Source organism: Myxocyprinus asiaticus, chromosome 29 (genome assembly GCF_019703515.2).
Source record: "Myxocyprinus asiaticus isolate MX2 ecotype Aquarium Trade chromosome 29, UBuf_Myxa_2, whole genome shotgun sequence".
Classification (NCBI taxonomy): domain Eukaryota; kingdom Metazoa; phylum Chordata; class Actinopteri; order Cypriniformes; family Catostomidae; genus Myxocyprinus; species Myxocyprinus asiaticus.
The window spans coordinates 36,543,410-36,568,260 of NC_059372.1; the positions used below are offsets into that span (position 1 = coordinate 36,543,410).

At 39.5% G+C, this 24,851-nt stretch overlaps 1 protein-coding gene across 2 annotated transcripts in view; it reads right to left on the reverse strand.

Annotated features, from left to right (window-relative positions):
- The window catches only part of LOC127419943 (neuron navigator 1-like), a 184,009-nt gene that overhangs the window by 28,243 nt on the left and 130,915 nt on the right, over positions 1 to 24,851 (reverse strand). For both annotated transcript variants that reach the window (XM_051661786.1, XM_051661785.1), the window contains exons 8-12: positions 15,403 to 16,177; positions 12,731 to 13,168; positions 2,159 to 2,200; positions 1,896 to 2,035; positions 1,394 to 1,573 (exon numbers count right to left, since the gene is read on the reverse strand). In XM_051661786.1, coding sequence (XP_051517746.1) covers positions 1,394 to 1,573; positions 1,896 to 2,035; positions 2,159 to 2,200; positions 12,731 to 13,168; positions 15,403 to 16,177 — 1,575 coding nt within the window. The remainder of the gene's footprint in view (positions 1 to 1,393; positions 1,574 to 1,895; positions 2,036 to 2,158; positions 2,201 to 12,730; positions 13,169 to 15,402; positions 16,178 to 24,851) is intronic.

Sequence of the window (24,851 nt, forward strand, 5' to 3'; positions counted from 1 at the left end):
CGCTGCGTGATCATGAGGAAGGATTACATCAAGATGTAGATTGGAATGCAGGTGCGAAAAACGTCATATAAATAAAATAGCCTGCTCTACTCTCGCTGTTGCTTGCGTACTGGTGATTACATGATTACAATGACATAATATAAGAAATATTTAAGATTCCACACAATTTTGTGATCAGTAATCAAATAAGCAAATTTGTGACAACTCATTTCGTACAAAAGGACAGGTTTTCTTTCATTAAAGCACTTCAGATGCTCTGTGAAAATTCACATGCAGGATCATGATTATATCATAATCATCTGGTTTTGCACAACATTTTCACACAAACTTTTATGCTGATAATATCATTTGTAATGAAAAATAAATGTTGGCACAGCCATTAACCAGGAAAATAAAAAATGCCACTCCATGTCAAAAAGGTTGCCGACCCCTGGTCTATAGATTATTTTGAGCCATTGTTTAGAAAAATTGGGCAAAGTTTGAAGGAATAGTAGCGAAGAAATGATAAACATCATAATTCAAGATGGCTGCCACTGTAAAGGGTGGAGTTTTAATTTAAGCAGTCCATTTGTATTATCAGGAGGAGTGTAATTACATGCAAAAATAATTTCGAAAACAAATGGTTCAAAAGATATGCGCAAAAGAAAAGTGCATTTTTTAACTGGTGGTGGTGCTATAGAGTTTGTTCAAGAGACCGCAAATTTGGTATGGGGCTATTCGTGCTTAGAAATTACTCTTCACTTTAAAATGGCTTAAACGCAATGAGAAACCAATCCCTCATGCACCACTTAATACCTTTGAATTTAAGACTTGTAGCTCCGATTTAAGACCTTTTTTAAGGCAAAAGGGCAATTTGAGACTTTTTAAGTCTTTTTTCAGACCTGCAGAAACCCTGGAAAATTGTCATTTTGACTCCCCTCTACAAAATAATGGATTACTCATTCAGTATTGATCAATGGCATTTAATATTTTAGCTTTCATCATAATTTATCTTTCTTCAGAAAAAGTATTAAACAAAATGAAAAAATTCAGCCAAGGATGTTTCTGAAATTTGGTTGATTTGACTTGAAATAACCCAATATAACATGGCCAAGTACCTTATTGCTTAATAATAACAAGCCTAAGTTATCCGGTACAGTAGTAAGTAATCATTTAGCTGGCACTTTTATTCAAAGCAACTTGCAGTAGCTTTTTACAGGGACAATCCAGGTGGAGTAACCTGGAGTTAAGAGTCTAACTTAATCGAGTCTAACACAGGCACAATTGTGATAATTCCTGGATCAGCCTGGGATTCAGACCTTCAACCTTATAGTTGCCACATCACATATTTAACCACTACATCACAGTCCACCACATGGTAGACTATACCATATTTCATAACCCAAAGTCTCACCATCATCGCCAGGTTCTCTGTCTCTGAAGGAGCCAGACCGGATCATGCTCTTTGGCCGTTCAGCAAGCGATAGAGTGCTGCCCAGTGGAGAGGCTTGATACAGCTCAAAGCTGGCCTCATGGGTGGGGATACTGTTGGATCGTGTCATTCTGGGAGTGCCAGAGGTGGGGCTTGGTGTCACTGCAGATAACAGACAGCAGAGGGAGTAAGTTTTCATACATGATATAAAGCAAAGCACATTGGAGAAAGGTGCCATCTGTATGGCATATTCTGTTGCACTCTGAAATATGTCACAATGGAAGTTAAATGAGTCTTTAAAAAAACTCATTTAACTTCCATTGTGACATGACGTATTTTAGCATATTTAACTGCAATAAATTGAAAAAAGAAACCACATTTGAATATGTATTGAACACTTCAAAAATTTAAAATGCCTTTCTAAACAATAGTACAAACCCTCAAAGTTCAGACTTAATGCTGGAGAAGAGTGGCAGATACTTACTGATGCTAGTCAGTGGCATCTTTGCTGTCATTATGGGTGAAGGGAACTGTGGTGGACTGTCTGTCTCTGTCAAACTCACTATGTTGTGTGAGTGACGTCTCTCTTTGTTTTCCTCCTCAGCCTGTGAGGGGCTGTGCTTGCTGATGGGAAATGAGAGTGTAACATTAGTTCAGCATATTTACTAGTTACTACATCAGATCAAACCTTTGTACACCAAGAAAAGAACCACAGTTTAGCACTAGGTAACGTTAAATTAGCAGTACCTTAAGCCTTTCTTTGGCAGAGTATTTCTGTCCCTTTGTGAGCTGAAAGAAAGACAAGCCAGACACAAAGAGAGTAAGAAAAAGAACATTATTCAAAAGACAGCACGCTTATGCATGGAAATGGAGAGATCAGATTTCCAAAATAGATCAGAGTCATTTGTAAGGCAAAATGAGCAATTACGAGTTCAGTCAGAGGGATTATTAGCATAGATGTAATTGAAGTGTTAACATAATAGCCAATTGTTCATCTCTATTTTTGGGGGTAGATGAGAATTGAGCAGAATATGGTGTAATGTGCTGGAATATAAAGTAATATCAAGGCCATTCTTGCTTGGACCTTGCAAATATTCTCAAGTAATCTGTGATGTGGTTTTAGGGCTTTCAGATCATATCTGTTAGCATCTATCAACTTCTAAAAGCTTTATACTAGGAGTAAAACTTTTACCAGGTATAGGCATTTAAAATGTATTTGCATTATTTTCTTTAATATTTGTGTGAACTATGCACTTTTTGTGCTTATTAAAGTATCACGACGTTAGCTTAGCAACCTGCTAATTTTAACTATATTCAAATCAACTGTTGGCATTAGACAATGCACATGAGTGGTGATAAGAGAGTTGCTGTCTATGTAGAGCTTTTAAAATCAGTAATTTATGAGGTTACAAATGCCACCTTAGAAGGTAGTTGCCTCTATAGCTAGCAAACTGCGAGGCAGCTTACTAGGTTTTGTAACAAAGCTACAGCAAATGAAACAACTTGTACACTTTCTGCTTCAGACACCTCATTATCCATTCTGCTTTGTAACCATCTATAATGAAGACCAATACAAATAATGGACAATAGGGTACTTGGGCTACTTGTCCAGTTTTTAATCTCACTAACTAAGCGTTAACATTGTGGTGGTGCTTTATAAAGGAGACCGTACAGAAAACAAAGAGGTTATGGGTGGCAGAAAGCTGCTCAGACATTGTGGTGAAAATAACCTCGGTAACAGGAAGAGTGAGCTGCTTTTAGCTGTTTCCATTGGTACGCCCTCCATTGATGAGCTGCTGCTTTCAACACTACGCTGAATATGTGAGTTTTCTTGTGGTCATATACATGGGAGGGCTGCTTTTTGAAGGCAGTGACAGGAAATAACGTCTCGGTTACATATGTAACCTTGGTTCCCTGAGATGAAGGGAACGAGACATGTATCACTAAGCTGACGCTATGGGGAGTGTTCTTCTACATGACCTGCACGAAGCTGTCCGGTATAAAAGCGGGCGTGCAAACACCATTCCTCCGAATTTTCTGACTGAGGGACAAAGAGTGCATCACTCGCACCTCAAAAAAACCAAGCTGATGCTATGGGGAACAGATTCCCATCATGCCGCACTACACGACATAACTTTCCCAGAGAGGAAACATGATGCCGCAGTCCCGCAGGACGGCGACCGACATGAGTATGCCTCAAGTGAATGACCCTCATGGTGAGCCAGGAAGGGAACACTCAGAATATATATTTTAACTATGGTCATATTTTATGAATTAACCCTTTCATGAACCCAGTCGTGAAGAAAGTTTATTTGTAATGAAATTGCCTGTGACTTTTTGGAAATACAACGGTCTGAATGCAAGCGGTTGTGTAAAAAGACAGGGATCCCATACTTAAAAAGAGGGGCATAAGTATATGTTTGGCCAATGAAATAGCAAGCGCTCTAGACAGAGATGACTTGCTATGAGAGAGACGTTACATCTAGGATGTAAAACCATGTGAATGTGTTTTGAGAAGACCATCCTGCTGCAAAACATATGTCTTGCAAGGAGACACCGTTTGTCCATGCCCATGAAGAGGCCACACCTCTAGTTGAGTGTACTTTAACACCAATTGGGCAAATCACACCCTGTGACTCGTAAGCCAGGGGGAAAGTCTTTGTTTGGAGACGGACATTCCTTTCGTGCATCCTCCATAGCACACAAAGAGCTGGTCAGACAGTCTGAATTGGTGGGTGTGCTCAACGTATGTGTGTATCGCTTGCAAAGGGCATAACAAATGCAAGGATTGTTCCTCATCTGAATTAAATGGAGGAGGGAAAAAGGCTTGAAGGTGAACCACCTGCGCTCTGAAGGGTGTGGTTAGAACCTTAGGCACATAGCCTTTCCTGGGTTTGACAGTGGTTTTTGAAAGACCCAGACCAAATTCCAGACATGAATTGTCAACTGACAGAGCTTGCAAATCACCGACTCATTTTACTGAGGCCAAAGCCAGCAGTAATGTGGCCTTAAGAGAAAGCACACGCAATTCAACATTGTCCAGAGGCTCGAAGGGTGGCTCCGCGATCACTTTTAGGAACAAAATTAGGTCCCAATTCAGGACTGTAGCCGTAAATTTAGACTGTAAATTTAGCTTAAAGATTTAATCATGTTTGCCTATAGAGGTGCCGGCTTCAGGTGCGTGATACGCAGATACAGTCACCACATAAACTTTGAGCATTGACGGAGTGAGCCCCGTATCCAATTGTTCTTAAAGAAATGCACGAATTTCAGGTATGGGGCAGTTCACTGGGTCTTTGCCGTGTGAAAAGCACCAATTAGTGAACACATTCCATTTCAGTGCGTAAAGGCGTCTTGTGGACGGTGCTCTAGCCTGTAAAATGGTGTCCATAACCGACTGAGCCAATTCTGGCTCATCTGCTGTGCTCTGTTCAAAGGCCGCACGTGTAGGCTTCACAGCTCTGGCTGGGGATGCCAAATCGTGCCTTGTGTTTGAGAGAGAAGGTCTTTCCTCAGCGGTATTTCCCATGGAGGCCTGTCCAGTATTTCTACCACCTCCATAAACCAGTACTGATTCGGCCTTTTTGGCACAATTAACAGAACTGTTTCCATGTCCACTCAGACTTTGCTGATGACAGAATGAAAGAGGCACACCGGGGTAAACTCATACTTGCATTTCGCTGGCCATATGTGGGCCAGGGTGTCCTGGCGACTTATATACACCACTACTGTTGTCCAAATGAATCAGAATGTGGTGATTCACGATGTCGGAATGGAAAGCTCTCAAAGCTAGAAAGACAGCCAGTAGCTCTAGCTGGATGATATGCCATGCCCGTTTCGCACCTGTCCAGGTGCCGAAAGTCAGGTGTCAATCACACACCATGCCCCAACCTGTGTTGGATGTATCTGTCGTCAGCACTTTCCTTCTGAAAATTTGACCCAGCATAACACCCTGTTGGTAGTGGCGAGTCACCGCAATGCACATGCACCCAAGGCTTTAGGTGCAATGTGGAACATCACTTGAGCCAGTTCTGGAAAGGTCTTATGTGTAACAGACCTAACAATACGACGGCGGATGCTGCCGCCATAAAACCCAGCATTCTCTGAAATGACTTCAGTGGTAATGTTTTTCCAGTTTGAACTGAGACAGACACCGAAGAATGGTCTGTATGCGCTCGTTCGTGAGGAGCGCACGCATGCTCACGGAGTCAAGAAGAACTCCTAAAAAGGAGATATACTGGCTGGGGAAAAGTGTGCTTTTCTCCCAGTTGACATTAGACCAAATTTTCCATATGGAAAAGCAGCAAGTCTCTGTGTTCGCTCAGTAGTGCCTCTGATTGGCTAGTAATAACCAGTTGCCAAGGTAATTCAAAACACGCACACCGTTCATTTTCAATGGGGCGGAAACCACATCAATACATTTCGTGAATGTGCGGGAAGCTAGAGACAGACTGAAATTAAGAACTTTAAACTGATACACAGTTCCCTCAAACGCGAATCTTAAAGGCTTCCTGTAACATGGAGCAATTGGTACATGAAGTACGCGTCCTTCAGATCTATTGACGTAGGATGGATGTGCGATAAGACCTGTTTCTCATTTAACATTCTGAATGGGTGCATCACGAGCATGCGATTGAAGCGTCTCAGAACTAGAATGGGCCGAAGCCCGCCATCCTTCTCCAGAATGAGAAAATTATGGCTGTAAATCCCGCTGTGTGTGTCGCAGTCTGGGGCAGTCTCTATTACATTTTTTGTGAGGAGACTGTGAATCTCTGCACGCAACACCGGCACATCCAGTGGTCGGACTTCAGAGTGCAAAGCGCCGGTGTAGCGAGGTGGCCGGCGTACAAACTGAATTGTATGGCCGTGCTCAATCGTTTAAAACACCGTCTGACATGCCCGTGAAGGCTTGCTGCACATTCGCACAGCGGGACAGCAGGCTTATGAATTCATCTGAAACAACCTGTATCGCGTTCTTTGAGAGAAGATTGTGTATTTTGGCTCGTAACACTGGCGCGTCTTCGGACAGAACCATGGAAGACAGAACACCATTTAAACGGGGCGGCTGATGTGCAAATTGGATCGTATAACCATGTTCGTTCATTTTTAGCACCCAGTCGTAAATGCCCATAAGGGCTCGCCACGCGTCCGTGTAATGGGACAGAGGGCAATTTGGCTTGTTCATTGTATGATATAATGCACTGCTCACCATTAGGAAGTGGTTGTACATAATGTGTGGGCTTTGAAGCAGGAAAGAGCTCTTTATTGAAAAAGTGTGAGTGTCTCGTGCATGTGCAACTAGCGCTGTACTCTTTTTTTGCATTCTTTATTGCATGTGTTTGAATATGAGATACAGAAACAACATATTGGACAACATTTTGAACAACAATATTCCTTTACCAACAAACAGTATTGGGGAAGAAGGGAACAGCTTTGTGTGTCTCCAATTGAGCCTTCTTCGGGAACGGCAAGCTGTGCATTCCACTTCATAGGGCTGTGCCCATCAGGTGCGCTTTTGCTCGCTTTCCCCTCAGCGTGGGGCATGCGCTGAGGTGTCTGCCTTCGTTTGGGCCACGGCTTGTGTGGCTTTACTGGCGCTGAAATTTGGCAGCGCTGAGGCAGGAGGCGTGGGGTTTTTAGCCGGGCACTGGCCCGAGACAGAGCGGGAGAGAGCCGGTTGTGATGAAGTCCTGCTCCATTTTAGCATAAAATGTCTCATAGCCTGTGAGTGTTGCTGAGTCGTGACATAGTGCTCAGCAAATCTATCCACTGAGCCACCGAAAAGGCCGGCTGGAGACTCTGGAGCATCAAATAGAACAACTTTTTCCGCATCACGCATTTCTGTGAGGGTCAGGACAATCCAAAACCACCAGATTGCTCATTGACTTGCCAATGGCCTGTGCAGTGACTTTTGTGGCTTGCAGCTCTAAGTCCGTAGCGGTGCGGAGCTCTTTGAAAGTCTCTGGAATGTAGCCTTGCTTGTCCATTTGCTTGAGGAGTGGTAAGTCATGGCATCCGCTCATGTTATTGCTTCCTGCATTACATGCCACATGTTTACTATAGCTTCTTCTATCAACAGTGAGGGGTTTACATGTGATTAATGTAAGGAATTAGTCAAGCTGACGGAGAAGATTAATGAGTTAGAGACACACATCCGAACGCTAGTGGAGGTCAGTGAGAAAGAGAAGCTGGTAGATACTGTTTCAGATGCGGGTAGTACAGCAACCAACACACAAAATGTGGTTCTGGCTGAAGAGCCCCCGCAGCAGGGCATTTGGGTGACGTCTCGGTGGCATACTCGCTCAGTAAAGTGACACCACTCTCCCATTCCTGTTAGGGTTTCCAATCGATTCTCCCCACTCAGTGATGCACCCACTGAGAATCATGTTGAAAGAGCCCTAATAATTGGTGATTCTATTGTAAGGAACATGGAAATAGAAATTCCAGCCACAATTGTTAAATGCATTTCGGGTGCCAGTGCGTCTGACATCAGATAAAATTTGCAAGTGTTGGCTAATGCTAAGGATAATGTTAAAGAGGTGTGTGAACTTGCAAAAATGATGTCAGACACTGTAATATGCTGTGTCCCCTCCCTGCTTGTCGTGGTGATGAGGTTTATAGTAGATTAGTGTCACTGAATGGCTGGATGTCTGAGTGGTGTCTGGAGAATAGCATAGGATTATAGACAACTGGAAGAGTTTTTGGGGTAGACCTGACCTGCAAAAGAGAGATGGACTCCATCCATACAGGGAAGGTGCCGCTCTCCTCTCTAGTAATTTGGCTCATAGTCTTAATAATGATAGTATTTGACTAACTGGGGCCCCGGTCAGGAAGCAGACAAACTGGTTAATCCAAACATCTGCTAGCTGCCTTGAGACATCACACAGGTCACATAAACTACAACACATAGAAACTGTATCACCTAGATATCACATAGAGACTGTCTGTTCCCTGAACTACCAAACAAAAAACTCTCACTAAATCATTTAGAAATGTTTTTATTAAGGTCAAACTTAAAAAAAAAAAAAAGGAAAAAAAAAAGGAAAAAAAAAGGAAAAATTGAAGATAAACATCATATAAAGGCAGGGCTACTAAATATTAGATTTCTTTCTACCAAAGCACAAATGAAATTATTACAGATAATAGTTTGGATGTGCTCTGTTTGACTGAAACCTGGCTTAAACCATTTGAATATATTAGTTTAAATGAATCTACTCCCCAGGTTATTGTTATAAACATGAGCCTCATCTGAAGGGTAGAGGAGGAGGTGTTGCTACAATTTACAGTGAAGTTTTTGGTGTTACTCAGAGGACAGAATATAAATTGAAGTTTTTTGAACTAATAATGCTTAATATGACACGTCAATAGGACAAAATCTCTGTCGACTTTTGCCCTTGCTACAGTATGATCACCCGGGCCTTACTCTGGTTTCCTTGGTGAATTCGCAATTTTCCTATCAAATCTAGTAGTTAATGTAGATAGAGCTTTAATTGTTGGAGACTTCAACATTCACATAGATAATGAAAATGACACATTGGGATTAGCATTTATCGATATTCTCAACTCTCTTGGAGTCAGACAAAAGGTGACAGGACCAACTCATCGCCATAATCATACGCTAGATTTAATTCTGTCATATGGAGTTGATGTTGATACTATAGAAATTCTACCGCAAGAGTGATGACACCTCAGATCATTACCTCATTTCTTGTTTGTTGCGATCAGCTAATGTCACTCAATCTACACCACACTATCATTCAGGTAGAACTATTCTTTCGACCACTAAAGATAGCTTCACAAATAATCTTCCAGAATTATCTCACATACTCAGTAAGCCAAAAAGTCTAGAATAACTTGATGTAATAACAGAAAGTATAAATACAGTCTTCTCTAGCACTCTTGATAGTGTTGCCCCCCTTCGATTAAAGAAAATTAAGGAAAAAAGCCTCGCACTGTGGTACAATGATCACACTCATGCTCTCAAGAGAACAGCTTGGAAAATGGAGCGCAAGTGGAAGAATAAAAAATTAGATGTATTTCGCGGTCCATGGAAGGATAGTGTCTGTAGCTAATATTTTAGCAAACTCATAGTAAATAACCACAACAATCCTAGGTGTTTATTCAGTACTGTGACTAAATTGGTTAGGAATAAAGCATCGACTGAAACAGATATTCCGTTGCAGTACAATAGTAATGACTTCATGAATTTATTTACTGATAAAATTGAAATAATCAGAAATAAAATTGGAACTATGCAATCAACTGTCACAGCACCTCAGAAAACAGTGTTTCATAATTTTGGTCACGAGCAACTTCAATCCTTCATTGTCATAGGCCATGAAGAGCTAACAAAACTTATCAAAAAATCAAAAGCCACAACATGTATGTTACATCCAATACCAACTAAGCTCTTAAAAGAGGTATTCCCAGTAATCTCAGAACCTCTTCTTAATATTATCAACTCCTCACACTGTTCGGGATGCAGACACGCTCACTCAGTTTAAGTCTATACTAAAGACTCATATATTTAGCCAGGCATACACCTAATTTATCCTTCAACTCACAATTAGGCTGCTTTAGTTACGTCTGCCAGAACCAGAAACATCCATCATGATCAATAACTCTGCATAATTTTTTTTGTTTCCATGTCTCAACCTTGGCAACCTTATCCCGAGGTTACCAGAGCCAGCCAGATCCAGCTCCGTTCCTGCATGGTGTCAGACTCCACTGCTATGTGTCACTTAAAGATGATGACAAACCACAGCCGGTGCCAGCCAGACATCACTTCAGTATTTTGACTTCAGAGGATGAACTGATGCCAACTCCAACTGTAAGGCATGGGATACTTCATATGCCACTGCATGAACCTTGGACTTAGGATGGACCCCACCGAACCTCACCGAAATGCAGGTTGAACTGCGATGCACCTCATTAATCTCTGCATGCATCACCTTTGTGATTTTTTTCCTTTTTTTTTTTTTAAAACAATGGACCTTAACGCTTACTTAATTTACAAATTGAAAACCATAACTTTCACTCCACATTAATAACTAATATTGGCATTATATTCATGTTGTTTAGCCAGAGGGGAACTGTGAGCCTGGTTTCTCCCACGGATATTTTTCTCCATTAACCAGCATTTTATGGAGTTTTGTGTTCCTTGCCATGGTCACCTTTAGCTTGCTCACAGGAGTTCTAAATACAATTATTATTTAATTATTTAATTTCTGGGGGGGGGGTGGGGGGCCTGGGTAGCTCAGCAAGTATTGATGCTGACTACCACCCCTGGAGTCACGAGTTCAAATCCAGGGCATGCTGAGTGACTCCAGCCAGGTCTCCTAAGCAACCAAATTGGCCCGGTTGCTAGGGAGGGTAGAGTCACATGGGGTTACCTCCTCGTGGTCGCTATACTGTGTGGTTCTCGCTCTCGGTGGGGCACATGGTGAGTTGTGCATGGATGCCTCGAAGAATAGCGTGGGCCTCCACACGCACTATGTCTCCGCAGTAACGCACTCAACAAGCCACGTAATAAGATGCGTGGATTGACTGTCTCAGATGCGGAGGCAACTGAGATTCATCCTCTGCCACCCAGATTGAGGCGAGTCACTACGCCACCATGAGGACTTAGAGCGCATTAGGAATTGGGCATTCCAAATTGGGGAGAAAAGGGAAAAAAATATATATATATTTTTTTATATCTATACACAATTTACCATCATATTTAATCAAACTACACAATGATCACTCTAAGACTTTATAGATATTACAGTTACATTTTTTGATAATGCATGATTTCCTGTAAAGCTGCTTTGAAACGATGTGTGTTGTTAAAAGCGCTATACAAATAAAAATGACTTGACTCGCCAGATGCAGGGAGAGACATAACATCATCCCCAGCATCAGAACTGCTGAACGTGATGAGGTCATGAGTTCCTGCAGAGGGCCGAATCTCACCACGCACATACTGTATCGGCATAGATGCAGTATATGGAGATTGAGGGGCTTGCGGGGCATGTGCCGGCACGAGGTCCACATCAAATTCATCCTGCTCGACCTTGGAGCCCCACTGTGCACCATTGCGTGATCCCTCGGGAGTCACAGAAGAGGCGGGTGGGAGGGCACGGGAGGCTGAATCATCCCTCAGAACGAGGGCGATTCACGAGCGAAGCGTCTTGTGACTCATGCCCTCACAGTGAGGGCAGTCTGTCTCTATGAATGCAGCTCTCATGCAGATCTGACGGCGGTATGTGTCCCTCGTATAAGGAACACTAACAGAATGACATCTTTCAAAAGACGCGAACACGTAAGCGGCTCTTTTAGTTATATATACAGTATTCTGAGAAATGGTGTTTGCGCGCCCACTTTTATATCGGACAGCTTTGCGCCTAAAAGGATGGAGCTTAAACACCATAGCCAATATTGGCGTTATTGTAGAAAGGTTTCAGCTAAGTCATGTAGAAGGTCACTCCCCATAGTGTCAGTTTAGTGACGCAATGTCAAGTGTACTGAATCGTAAGGGAACCATGGTTACGCAATGTTTATTTTAACATGAGAGATGAAGATTCACATCACTCTTTGTTATTTTGAGTTAATTGAGACATTTTACTGTAATATTTTTCATGTTATGTACTGTTATTATGGTAATATTTCCCATGAAGTGTGTAGTTATGACAATACATAATTAACTATTTTGCCATCCTAGCTAAACTTTTGATTGTACATTCTGATTGTAAACTGTAATATTTTTTATATGATGTACTATTTTAAGGTAATATTTATGAAGTTCTGTAGTTATGACAATACAAAATGTACACTTTGTCCTAGCTATACTTATGATTGTTTACTTATGAAATGTAAGGTTGAAGTTATTAGAAGTGGCCATTAAGTGTGTTAAGTCTTGAAGCATTATAGAAGCTACTAGACATACAATTGTCAATTGGGTTTAATTTGATAATGCATTTGTACCTGTTTGATTTGATTCACTCGTGTTATTTATGTCAGATAAAATAATAATAATAATAATAAAATAAAAAAACAGCAAAGGTCAGACTATCTCTATTACATTGCAATTAAACCATTTTGTAATTTAAAAAAAACAAAAAAACAAATGGCCAACTGACCAATGACTTGACCAACAAACTCCATTTTTCCATGCATTTGGTCCCTAGGGACAGTTAATTTTGGACACTGCTTGGGTGCCACATGGTGGTTCTTGATTCAACCAATGCAGAAGACTGTCTGATAAAGTGACTCTAAACATGTGAAAAACTGACATTTGTTTTCAGATGGATTTACAAATCACTTTGTACATGCCCTCACCTGTCATTCGTGAGAGTAAGTGAAATCCTGCTTCCTGTTGACCAGCCACTAACTGGCCCTCTGTCCTCATGTCTGGATCTGGACTCTGTCACAATGCCCCCTGCAGGAGACACACTCATCTGCAGGGACAGGGACTCCATGCTACGATGCAGCCCAGAGAGACGGGGGTAGAGTGAGGGAGAGCCACCAGCACTGCCCCCTCGGCCCACTGTGTCACTGGAGAAACATTCAGAGGAGTTGACATTGAGGACGGGAGCCGGGCTGGGGGTCAGACAGGTTGTGTTTGGGCTGCTCATTCCTGATAGATCCTGTAGTTTGGAGAAGGGTGGCACTTTGGGAGGAAGTTGGTTCTCCACATCAACTATCCCACAGTCCAGGCTGTTGGAGTTTACCTTGTCCAGATGAGCAGGTTTGGGCAGAGATCTGGCACTGGGCGGCCTATGAATCCCAAGATACAGAGATTAATTAAAATTGAGACCCACACTATAAATTGATAATAAACAGAAATGCCACTTAGTGATGCATTTGCATCTGCTGTGCATAACATGCATTTGAGTTGTGAAGATAACTAGTGAAATATACAAATATTAGGGATGCCATAAAATATTGATATATCTATTATTGATTGGCACGTTATTTTATCAATATAATTATGAAGTATAGATATATTAAAATTAGCTGACATTTAAATTAGTAGCCTAATTTGCGTGCTTTCCAATTCACTCAGCTGGCCTCTGTTTATCAGACCACATGAGGGTGATATACTAGCCGGTCGCAGTCACGATGTCTCACACACACACACACACACACACTGGACAGCTGATGCGGCGCAGCAGATGGCAGTCAAAATTTACGTACTTCCAAGTTACGTTAAGGTTTCGTACTTCTTCAATAATGTAGTAAGTTATGTTGATGAGTATGCAGGTTAGTGTATGTAACTGGTGTAACTGCTCAAACTGAACAATTAGAAATGGCAACGTTTATTATGCAATTTCTCTGTATGTGGCCTTGAATAGGTCTTTCAAGCGGTCAAACCACAAAAAGACATACTTGTAACTGAAGATACATTGTGTAGACTATATGAAAGATACATATACACAATATATCATCCAGAGATGGCTAGAGTAAATAATTTTTGTCCTATGATGATGATTTCGGTCGAATTTAATGGAAAACTATGCGAGTTGTGCTCAGAATTTTGACACTAAGCATTGCCGTTGTGTGTGTAACTTCGTGGAAAATAACTGTTGTGAATTTTAGAACGCATCATAATGTCCGCCAGACACGTCCAGTGTCCCTTTAATTACCCTTTAATTGCCACTCACACTTTACCAAAGTTTTGCTGAGAAAAATATTTGAAAAGATAAAGATTATTGTGCAACGAGCAACCCTATTTATATCTGAAAAAAATTCCGATAATCATCTGGAAAATCGTGAAAAAGGCATAGATCCCAAGCCAAATAAATATATACAGTGGGGTCCAAATGTCTGAGACCAATAATGAAAAAACTTTTATTTTGAATTCTATTTGGCTATTTTTAAAAATATATATCATTACAAACTAACTTACCACTATAACAATATGAGTGAAAAGCTGACATTAAAAATTTTAATTTCAGAATCTCTTAGTATTTATTATGTTTTGCTTTATGTTAACATGGTCAGTGTCACAACTCTACTTACATTTGTTTAGCGAACTTTCAGGTTTTTCATTTTCAGGTTTAAATTCAATTTGAAATCCCAGATTTTCAATGTGGTCTCAAGCCTAATTTACACAATGAAAGGAGTCAAAACATTTTTACCTCAATGAACTAAAGCACCCTAGGTGAATGAAGCTTACGTTTATACTAAACCACAACAACGATTAGTTTTAACCAATCATCACCACTCTTTGACTAGCTGATGACTTCTAGTTCAGGAATTTCAGGGATGTGCATTAACATCAGAAAACAAACACCTTAGGAGAACAACAATGTCAGTGCATTTCACCATAATTTTTAGGCAAACTAAACAAAGCCTGTTTGCCCAATAAGTTTAAATTAGCTTTCAGATTTTTGGATCCCACTTTACGTTTAAGGATTAAAGGGTGCACATATGTCGGTTGCTCACACCATTTCCTAAGAAGGCGTGATGCGCCCAAGCAGATGACAAAATGTCTTGTTCAGTGCATCTACACATTAGAGTTTAAGCTATGTCAGAGAACGCTGTGAACGTAGGAATAACGCAAGGGGTTTGTGAAAGTGACACTCCTTTATCCAACCAAAAGTTTATTTGTAACTTTGGCTGCAAGGCACTCTGATGTAGGTATCTAAGAAGAATTGAAAATTGAGATTCAAGAAGAATTGAGTGTTTCAGAAAGGCTGGTCCAATTGTGCTTTTAGAAATCCAATTCACTGTTTTTAAACTTAAATTCAAACCCTCTCTTTCCAATCACTCAAAACGGATCTCACCTATTCCTATCCTTCAAATGCTCCAACAGAGCTTTCTCTAGAGTGTAAGTGCCCACACTTGTTGCAGTCGAATCAGGTTATGACACAAAACTAAGATTATCATGGAAGACATCTATCAGTTGATCCTTTATCGCATTGCATCTGATTAAGACACAGTCTCTTGATAATGATCATATAATAAATACGGAGACAAAGACTTTTGGCCTTATCGGTTAATCTTACCTTTGGGTGTTTGGAGAGGGCAGCTCTGAATATTTCCCCAAGCTGGATGGTTGCCGAAGTCCCAAAAGCTTGGAAGGTGGCTCCAGTCCAGACTGTGTTGGAGTTAACGTACCGTTCTTTAACGAGTTACCTCCACAACAATCAGAATCTGATGTCACTGCTTTGGCTTTGGCCTTTTCCTTCTCACGGTCGGTCTGATTAACTGGGCCAATACCTCCTGTACTAGCACGGCTTGAGATCTTTCCACTGCCTGGTTCCTTCAGTCTGGACTGGGTGGGGACTGTTTTTAGGCCTTGTAGACCAGTGTCCATGTTGCTGCTAACAGGGCGAGTGCCAGGCCGACCTCCCGTCAGACTCAAGGTGCTGGACTTTGCAGGTCTTGGAAGACTACGATACTGGATGTTGTTGCGTGCATTTGGAGCCATGAAACCTGGATCACAGTTTGAAACATCAAGGCTGGTCTTCCGTCCTCCACCTACACCACCATTAGAAGGTTTCACAGGAATACCAGTGGTTTTAGGTGCTTTGCTAACAATCGCAGAGTCTCCAGAAACTGGATTTCCACCAGTTGATAGCACAGTGGCAGTGCCAGTTGCAGGAACCGATTTTTTGAAACCGAAGGAATTTACAGTGGCAGAAGAGGGACGGACCAGGCCGGAGGGAGGTTTTTGATGTTCACCACGATCTTTGCCTGCATCCGAACTTGAACGTTGTAAGCCAGCTGTTTTTACTGCCATTTTGGTTTTATCCACGACTCGCTGTTCGTTCTTTGTAACTGCAGGCAAACGCAAATAAACATAATCAGCACATGTACCCATAATTAACAATATTACCCTAATACAAACATCATTCCAAGCTTGTATAGATGGAAAATTATAGCTTGGAAGAGTATATTTGGGACTGAATGTTTGTCTCATTTCTGTTTACATACCCTATCTAGGCAGCTATTGCCAGTGATACACAGTTTAAAGTGTGACCCTATTAAAAACATACACAATCACACTGTTAATTAGAGAAGTTATACAAAAAGAAAAGTAACCATTCACATAAACATTAAATCTTCAATGTGGTCTATCTATAAACAGCAGCACATGTTCTGAAATATAGTCTTAGCAGTTCATGCTAAGGCAAGCATCACTTTTGTTCATACTTAGGGTTAGAGGGTTGTGCTACAGGCATGAATGATACCTCAAAACGTGCAGCTTACTAATGAGAAGCATGGTATTAGTTTTCTAAACTATCAGACTTACAATTTTCGCCTGACAGAAGATAAAACATTCAAAAAAATCCAATAGACTTTCAATGAAGGATGGACCTGAGCCATATTTGGAGACCATAACAGAGATATACACAGAGACTTGGGGGTGGACTCTTTTGACTTGGGGACCAACCAAAACCACCTAGCAACCAACCAGAATACCCTAGCATTGTAGCAGCAAGATTTGCATGGACAAGCACCATTAAAGGAATACTCCGGGGTTAATACAAGTTAAGCTCAATCGTCAGAATTTGTGGCAACATTGTTTATTACCACATAAAATAATTCTGACTGGAACCTCATTTATAAAGAAAAAAGCTAAAATCATGGTAACAGGAAGGCACTTACAATGGAAGTGAAGGGGGCCAGTCCAAAGTGCTAAAATACAGACTGTTTCAAAATCTGTGTAAAGTTACATCAAATTAACCCCCTAATCTTTTAAATGCACTAACGCCATTAAATCCCTAATTTTAAATAAATCTATTTCACCATAGATATTTGATGGTTTTCTGACACTGAGCGGCTTGTGCTTTACGCAACCACTAACCACACCCTACATTAGGGGTCGGCAACATATGGCACGCATGCCAGCATTGGCACGCGGAGGGGTAATCACTGGCACGCAAGCATCGGCGAGAGAGAGGCAGACAATTTTATTTATATAAATTTCGCACCTGCATTCCAATCTATATCCAATCACTATTAAAGTGTGATGAGACTCACGCTGTGCGTGCAAGCCATTTGCGCATCACGAGCCAGTAGCGTGTCACTTTTGGTTAATCGGTTAATGCTTCCGTCAGGCTGCGCGGATGAAAGCCTACATTCCATGTTTCATTTGTTTCTTTTTGCTTTCAGAACAACACATGCTATAATAAGGAAAATACCACTATTAATCCTTGAGATTTCCAACCAAGCACAGAGGTTCACCCTTCTTAAACCATGGTCACACTCAAAATTACATTAAACGATTAAAAGAGAAAACATAAACCAACATCGGCACAGCCATTGACCAGGAAAATAAAAAATGGCACTCCATGTCAAAAAGGATACCGACCCCTGCCCTACACACACACTGGGAAACACACCAGCCCTCTTACTTAAAATAATGCAGTGGATAGTGGTACAATCCACTGCAGGTATGCAAGTTTATTGCTTATGTTGGAGACTTTAATTCACTCAAATGTATCCAACAGACCACATGAATATTAAAGAGGTGAACTATGACAAAGGACTCTTGACGAACACACTGGTGGAGGTATTAGAAATAAACGGAGTGGGTATGGCACAGCCGTTAGAGCACTGACAACACTAAATGGGTGAACTCGCAAAGCCCACCCTGACGGACATCTGGATCCCCTCAGTGATATTTATAAATACGCAAGAAGAACGAAGCCAAAACACTTGTGTAATCGTGACTTGATCACTGAACGAGAGTGAAAACACACTGAACAGATTGTTCGCAAACTCTAAAATTGGCTTAGCTACAACAACGGAATTCGAAATACGTGAAAACCCTTGCAGGAGTAACTTAAACATTTAAACGGCTCAATTAGCAGACCACACAACAAATAAAAATGGCATATCAGTGAAATACAGCATGAATTACATCTGTCATGGGTCACTGTAATTCACACCAGTTGCCACCCAGGACGACAGCCAACACAAGTAAATACATCGGACAACTTGAGATGAAAATTAGATGTGAAAAGAAATATGTTGAACTGGAATATTTCGGTCCATTAATGTACTGGATTAAACACTAGCACAATCGTATAAATATGATATGAAGGGGAAGGCAAAGCTAATTTTTTACACATTTGTTTAGACTGGAGGGAATGAGTACAAGGGAGTTACAAACAAAAAGGTTGAACAGGGAGACAAAGTGGCTAACCGAAACAGTCTAACCATTAAGCTATCAGACTGACAGAGATACAGCTGCGAAGAGAGGAGCGGAGATAGATGTAATTTGCCCCGCTGATACTCTAATACTATAACTGTCAGGCTTGTACAACAAAATATATACTTTACATTAAACATTGTCTAACTAAACATTACAAGACTGTGGCTCGGATTAACAATGTGTCAGTGAGATTGTGACATAATGAAGATCCATTTCCCCAACGACCATTAATTGTGTTGGCTAAGGCAAGCGTCACTATTACGACTGCTCATACTGGCAATGTTTCGAAACCCCTAACCCTAAGCATTAAACTTTTGTGCATAGCTCATCATGCACCATTTGTGATACAGACATGAATGATAGCCCAAATCACCAGGCTTGTTGAACAGAGGTGTGCTAGTACTATTCTAAATGATCAGACTTGCGATTTACGCCTGGTAGGTGAAAAAATCTGGGCTCATTCATTCAGAATATGTAAAAATCTTTTTGGGGTTAAAAACATGGGCCCTTCTAGCACACAGCCCAGAGAATCCATGAGACTGATCACGTGGAGAGAATTATCTTCCCTCTATCTGAAGAATGGGATGCCATAAAATAAGAGGCTGTACTACATAGACATATTGCATGACAGGGATAGAGTTCTCCATTATATAACAGTATTTTTAAATATGGATATTTGAGGTCCAATTCCAGGGAACAATACATCGTAAAGACTGAATAAAAGCTGGAACTAATTCTTACTCGCTGTTTCTATCCAAGTTGCGAATTTAATTTATGCGAAAAACCATATTATAGCAAAAACAATTTGCGAATAAAGCCACGTTTCCATCCAAGGGTGTTCAAAAGGATGAAACTGTAACTTCCGGAGAAATTGTAGCCACCGTGAGTGTTTTAATAATAAAATACTGGCGGTTTAGAACACTCAGACAAAACACTTTAAAGAACTTTGTCTCTTGTTTGGGAGCGACAGCACGTCACACACTTCTGGGAGCGCTATATATGTGTATTCATCCATCCTTATGACTATACCGTGTGGATCTATAAGATATTTTTCAAAAGTGTCAATATATCTTCTCTTCCATACAGTTCAAGTTTGTTTTCGACTTATTTGCTCTACAAACTCTTTGTAGGCTTTGGAATTTCTAGATGCTGTTATTTCAGGATGACCAGAGCAACATTTCAGATGCGATGATTGGCCCGCCAGTAGGTCCAGTAATGAACAAGTTTTTCAGTCACATGACCTTTTTGATGCACAACTTTTATTCCTAACAAATTCAATAGGAGATTATTCAGTAAATGTGTTTCCATCATAGTTTATGCGCATTTCTTCTTATCGAATAAAAAATGTATCCACCTCAAGCGAGCGAATAATTTTTTATGCGCATTTTGGAGATTTATTCGCATCTTGGTGTTTCCATCCAGCAGTTGATGGAAATGTAACAGTATGTGGATATAATCATGCCACATCATTCTTTTTCCAGTACCAACTCTTGCTCGGTCTGTCCAATCAAAGTGCCCGTCCACAGGAAGAGGCAGATAACGCTGACACACACGTTTCACTTGCCTGTCGGTAGTGTCTACACACTAGCTGAAAGACTAATGACTACTTTACTCCGCTGTCTCTGGAACAAACCACTCCACTCAAATGTTCAAGTTTTTGCTGTCCTGTTGGCATTCGGTTTGGCTGACTTAGAGACCTGCACAATAACCCTTTTTCCTGTGGACGTCAGGAACAAAATGCTTTGCGATTTGTCAGAGTTTGCCATTCTTAGACAATCTACGTGGCAACTGGGTTCTACAGTAAAATATGGCCCCAGAATAGTTGTGAGTTACATGCAAGACAACCTCCTTTGTATTTAAGGAAAAGTCCACACAAAATGAAAATGCTGTTTACTTACCCTTAAAGAAATGTTCTGGGTTCAATCAAGTAAAGCTCAATCAACTGTATTTGTGGCATAATGTTGATTACCACAACAAATAATTTTGACTTGCCCCTCCTTTTCTTAAAAAAAGAAAATAAAAAAAAATAATCAAAGTTAAAGTGCGGCACTTATAATGGAAGTAAATGGGACCAATTTTTGGATGGTTTAAAGGCAGAAATGTGAAATTATAATTTTATAAAAGCACTTTCATTAACTATAGTGTTAAAACTCATGTGTTATATGAGCTGTAAAGCTGTTTAAATCATCATTTTACAGTCACTGCATGATTTGTTGACATTACATCGTCATTTCATATCTTTACACAGAAAAGGTTAGTAAGTGATTTTATCACACTAAAATAATGTTAACACAAATCTTGTTTATGTCTTATGGCCATACTTTTGAAATAGTATTTTAACATTTACAGATTTGCCCCATTCTCTTTCATTGTAAGTGCCACGCTGTAACCCAGATTTCTGCCCCCTTTTGAAGGGGCAAGTCCAAATACATTTTGTGGTAATCAATATTATGCCACAAATGCTGTTGACTGAGCTTTACTTGTATTGGATGCGGAATATTCCTTCTCCTCTAACCTGTATGCTTATTTTGTATGGTATTTTTTATTTTCCCATGGAACACAAAAGGAGATACAGTATGTAGAGTAGGGCTGTCAATTTAACACGTTAATTTAGTGTGATTGATTATATATATATATAAAAATAATGCATCAAAAGAATTAACGCAATTAATCATGCCTCCTGACTCCTGATGCAAATTCCATAATAAAAGTACATATTTTCCTATCATCGGAGCAATTCAAGCTTGAAGTACGTTACTTCATGTTTTTACGGGCCATGTCAGCAGGGAGCCTCCAGCATGCCTAAACAAACCTCACAAACCTCTATAAAGAAGTCTTCAGATGCAAAGTATAAACTTTGTAAAGAATAAGCTTTTTCGATTGCCTAATGAATACTTTATTCATCTCCACAATTATGCAATATATTTTAATCTGAATATATGAATTATAAATATATATGCCGATTAATTGATCAAATTAATATATCATATTTCAATATTTTCTGAGAAAGGCCCCCAAATAAAGAAAACTAAATATAATTAATACATAATAATTCAAATAATTATATATATATATATATATATATATATATATATATATATATATATATATATATATATGCATACTGTACATACACACACATTCAGTATAATTATATGTAATAGCCCTACATTTTGAGAAATTTTTACATCAAGCTCCAAAACTAAAAAAAAACTAAAATAAAATAAATAAAATAATAATAATAAAAAAAAACCACCACAAAAGAAGTCTATACTATATTAATTGTGCACTACATTTAAGTCCAACCACATGATAGTTTTGTGTGACTGAATCATAAATCGTTATTCACTAAAAATAATTTTTTGATTCAGATTTAATGTTGTCAGTGACTTGCATATGCAGCAACCAATCATGATGCATCAGTTTCATTATGAGGAATGAATGGTGACATTTGAGAGCTTCAGCAGAAGGTAATATTTTCAGGTAATAACAAAAAAAATGTCCTTACAATTAGCTATCATATGTCTTGGACAATAGTCAAATGGAGTACTTTTATGGTGTTTTTTTTTTTTTTTTTGGTGTTCCATTTTGGAGCTTGACAGACATTGTCACTATGAATTATAGTAGTATGAAAAATAGTTGCATGAAGATTCTGCACAAATAGAATTTTTTTTCTACATAAAAAAGAAATAACAGCATATAAGTTTGGAAATATTTAAGGGTGAGTAAAACATTTAGAATTGTAATTTTTTGGTGAACTGTTTCTTTAAACTGCTTTGAACCATTTTGCTGAACATGCAAACATTTTAACTTGGATGGAAAATGTCCAAAGTGTGTTTTCAGAATATAAGCAGATCATGTTGCACAGTTCATAGGGTGCAATCTCTTAAATCTGGTCTATCTGTCATTCATCCTCTTCTGTGTGTTTGAAAACATGACCACATTCAACACCACATGAGTAGCAGACATATGCATAAGTGTTTACGTGCTGACTACATTTCAACACATACTGGCGAAATGAAAGACTAAATATGCCTGCCTTTCATTAAAGTGACATCATGATGTAATATACAGTACAGCATCCAGATGGTCTCTTTCAGGTCAACTGCATCAGAGGTGGGTAGAGTAGCCAAAAATTGTACTCAAGTAAAAGTACAATTACTTAAAAAAAAAAAAAAAAAAAATACTCAAGTAGAAGTAAAAGTGCTAACATAAATAATTACTTGAGTAAGACTAAGAAAGTACTCAAACAGTGAGTAACTCATTACTTTCACAAATGACATAATGGATGTTAACTCCCTACATTCCATTACATAATTCACATTTAACATGTATTACAGAATTATTATTTTTATTATTATTAATGGATATTCTGTCATCATTCATCTTCATGTTGTTCCAAACCCATATGACTTTCTTTTTTCCATACAACACAATAAGGAGATTTTAGACAGAATATTAGCATTGGTCACCATTTACTTTCACTGAATGCATTGTGTATATATATATATATATATATATATATATATATATATATATATATATATATATATATATATATATATATATATATATTGAAAGTGAATGGTGACTGAGACTGTCAGTCCTTAACATTCTGTCTAACATATTTTGTGTTCCACATAATACAATGGGTCACACGGGTTTGGAACAACATCAGGGTAGGGAAATGATGATGGAATATTAAATTATGGCTGAGCTATCACTTTAAAGGGATAATTCACCCAAAAATGAAAATTCTCTCATCATTTACTCACCCTCATGCCATCCCAGATATGTATGACTTCCTTTCTTCTGCAGAACACAAATTATGATTTTTATATGAATATTTCATCTCTGTAGCTCCATACAATGCAATTGAATGGGTGCCAAAATTTTGATGCACCAAAAAGCACATAAAGGAATCATAAAAGTAATCCATACAACTCCAGTAGTTAAATCCATATCTTCAGAAGTGTGGGTCAGAAACAGATCAATATTTAAGTAATTTTTTTGCTAGAAGTTCTTCTCCCAGCCCAGCAGGGGGCGATATGCAGAGAATAATGTGAGTCACCAAAAACAAAAGAAGAAGAATGTGAAAGTGATCTGTGGGTGCTTCTCATTTCTGAAATTGTGACTCCTCGTTTCCTTTTCTCATTTCCTTGCTCCACCCTCTTAGGAATAAGGAAAGGATGGAAGGAAAGGAAACGAGGACTGAGGAATCAAAGCAAGACGTATTTGTAAAATGGAATGTCCTGCTCACTCACGCGTCACTTCAGAGTGTCATTTCTGCACAGCTGCATTACGTGGAGCGCTTGACATTCATTGTTGAAACTTTATTTATTGATATTTCCATAATAAAACCTAATAATTCAAGATGCACAGTTAAAGTATGTAACAATTGTGGTTTATTTAAACTGTAAAGGTGAAATATTAATTAAAACTGTTGTGTCAGATGTGAAGAGAACTTATGCATGCATCATGTGCTTTGACCAAAAAGTCTTCCGCATAGGAAGCTTCGGTGTTTCCTCACTCAAGTATCCTTGGTAAGCTCCCTCTGTCCTCGATCCTCGCCTCCTCGCGGTGCATTTAGAGAATCGATACGTCCTTCACGATGGCGGGCTTTGACCGATTTCTGGGTCACAGGCTCGAGAACGGAGGAGTGAGGAAACGAGGATGCACAATTTAGGAAATGAGAAGCACACTGTTTCTCACCCACACCTATCACATCGCTTCTGAAGATACTGATTTAACCACTGGATGAATTACTTTATGCTAACTTATGTGATTTTGTGCTTTAAAATGTTAGCACCCATTTACTTGGATTATATGGATCAAAAGAGCTGAGAAATTCTTCTAAAAATCTTCATTTGTGTTCAGCAGATGAAAAAGTCATACACATCTGGCATAAGGGTGAGCAAATGATGAGAGAATTTTAATTTTGGGGTGAACTATCCCTTTAAGGGCTCTTGTCAGATCTGGATGAATTTGTCAATAAGAAGAGAGGTTTTGAAACATTTCTAGTAATTATTACGGTGAAAACGTGAATGATGTCCCACAGGGACATTTATATAATGCTGAAATATAAACCAAAGGAAGATCATGTTTTATTAATGCCTACTTTCGCTATTTTATAGCTTTTAGCTCTTATTTCAGTGTAGTTACAGTTTTCAGTGTCGAAAGAATTTAGATCATTAGTTCTGTACACAGTACCGCCGCTCCCTAAATGCAGAGTATGCAGCCTGCGTAGGGCACCGTGTGTAGAAATGCTGTCTGTTCGCGCTCCAGTTGTCA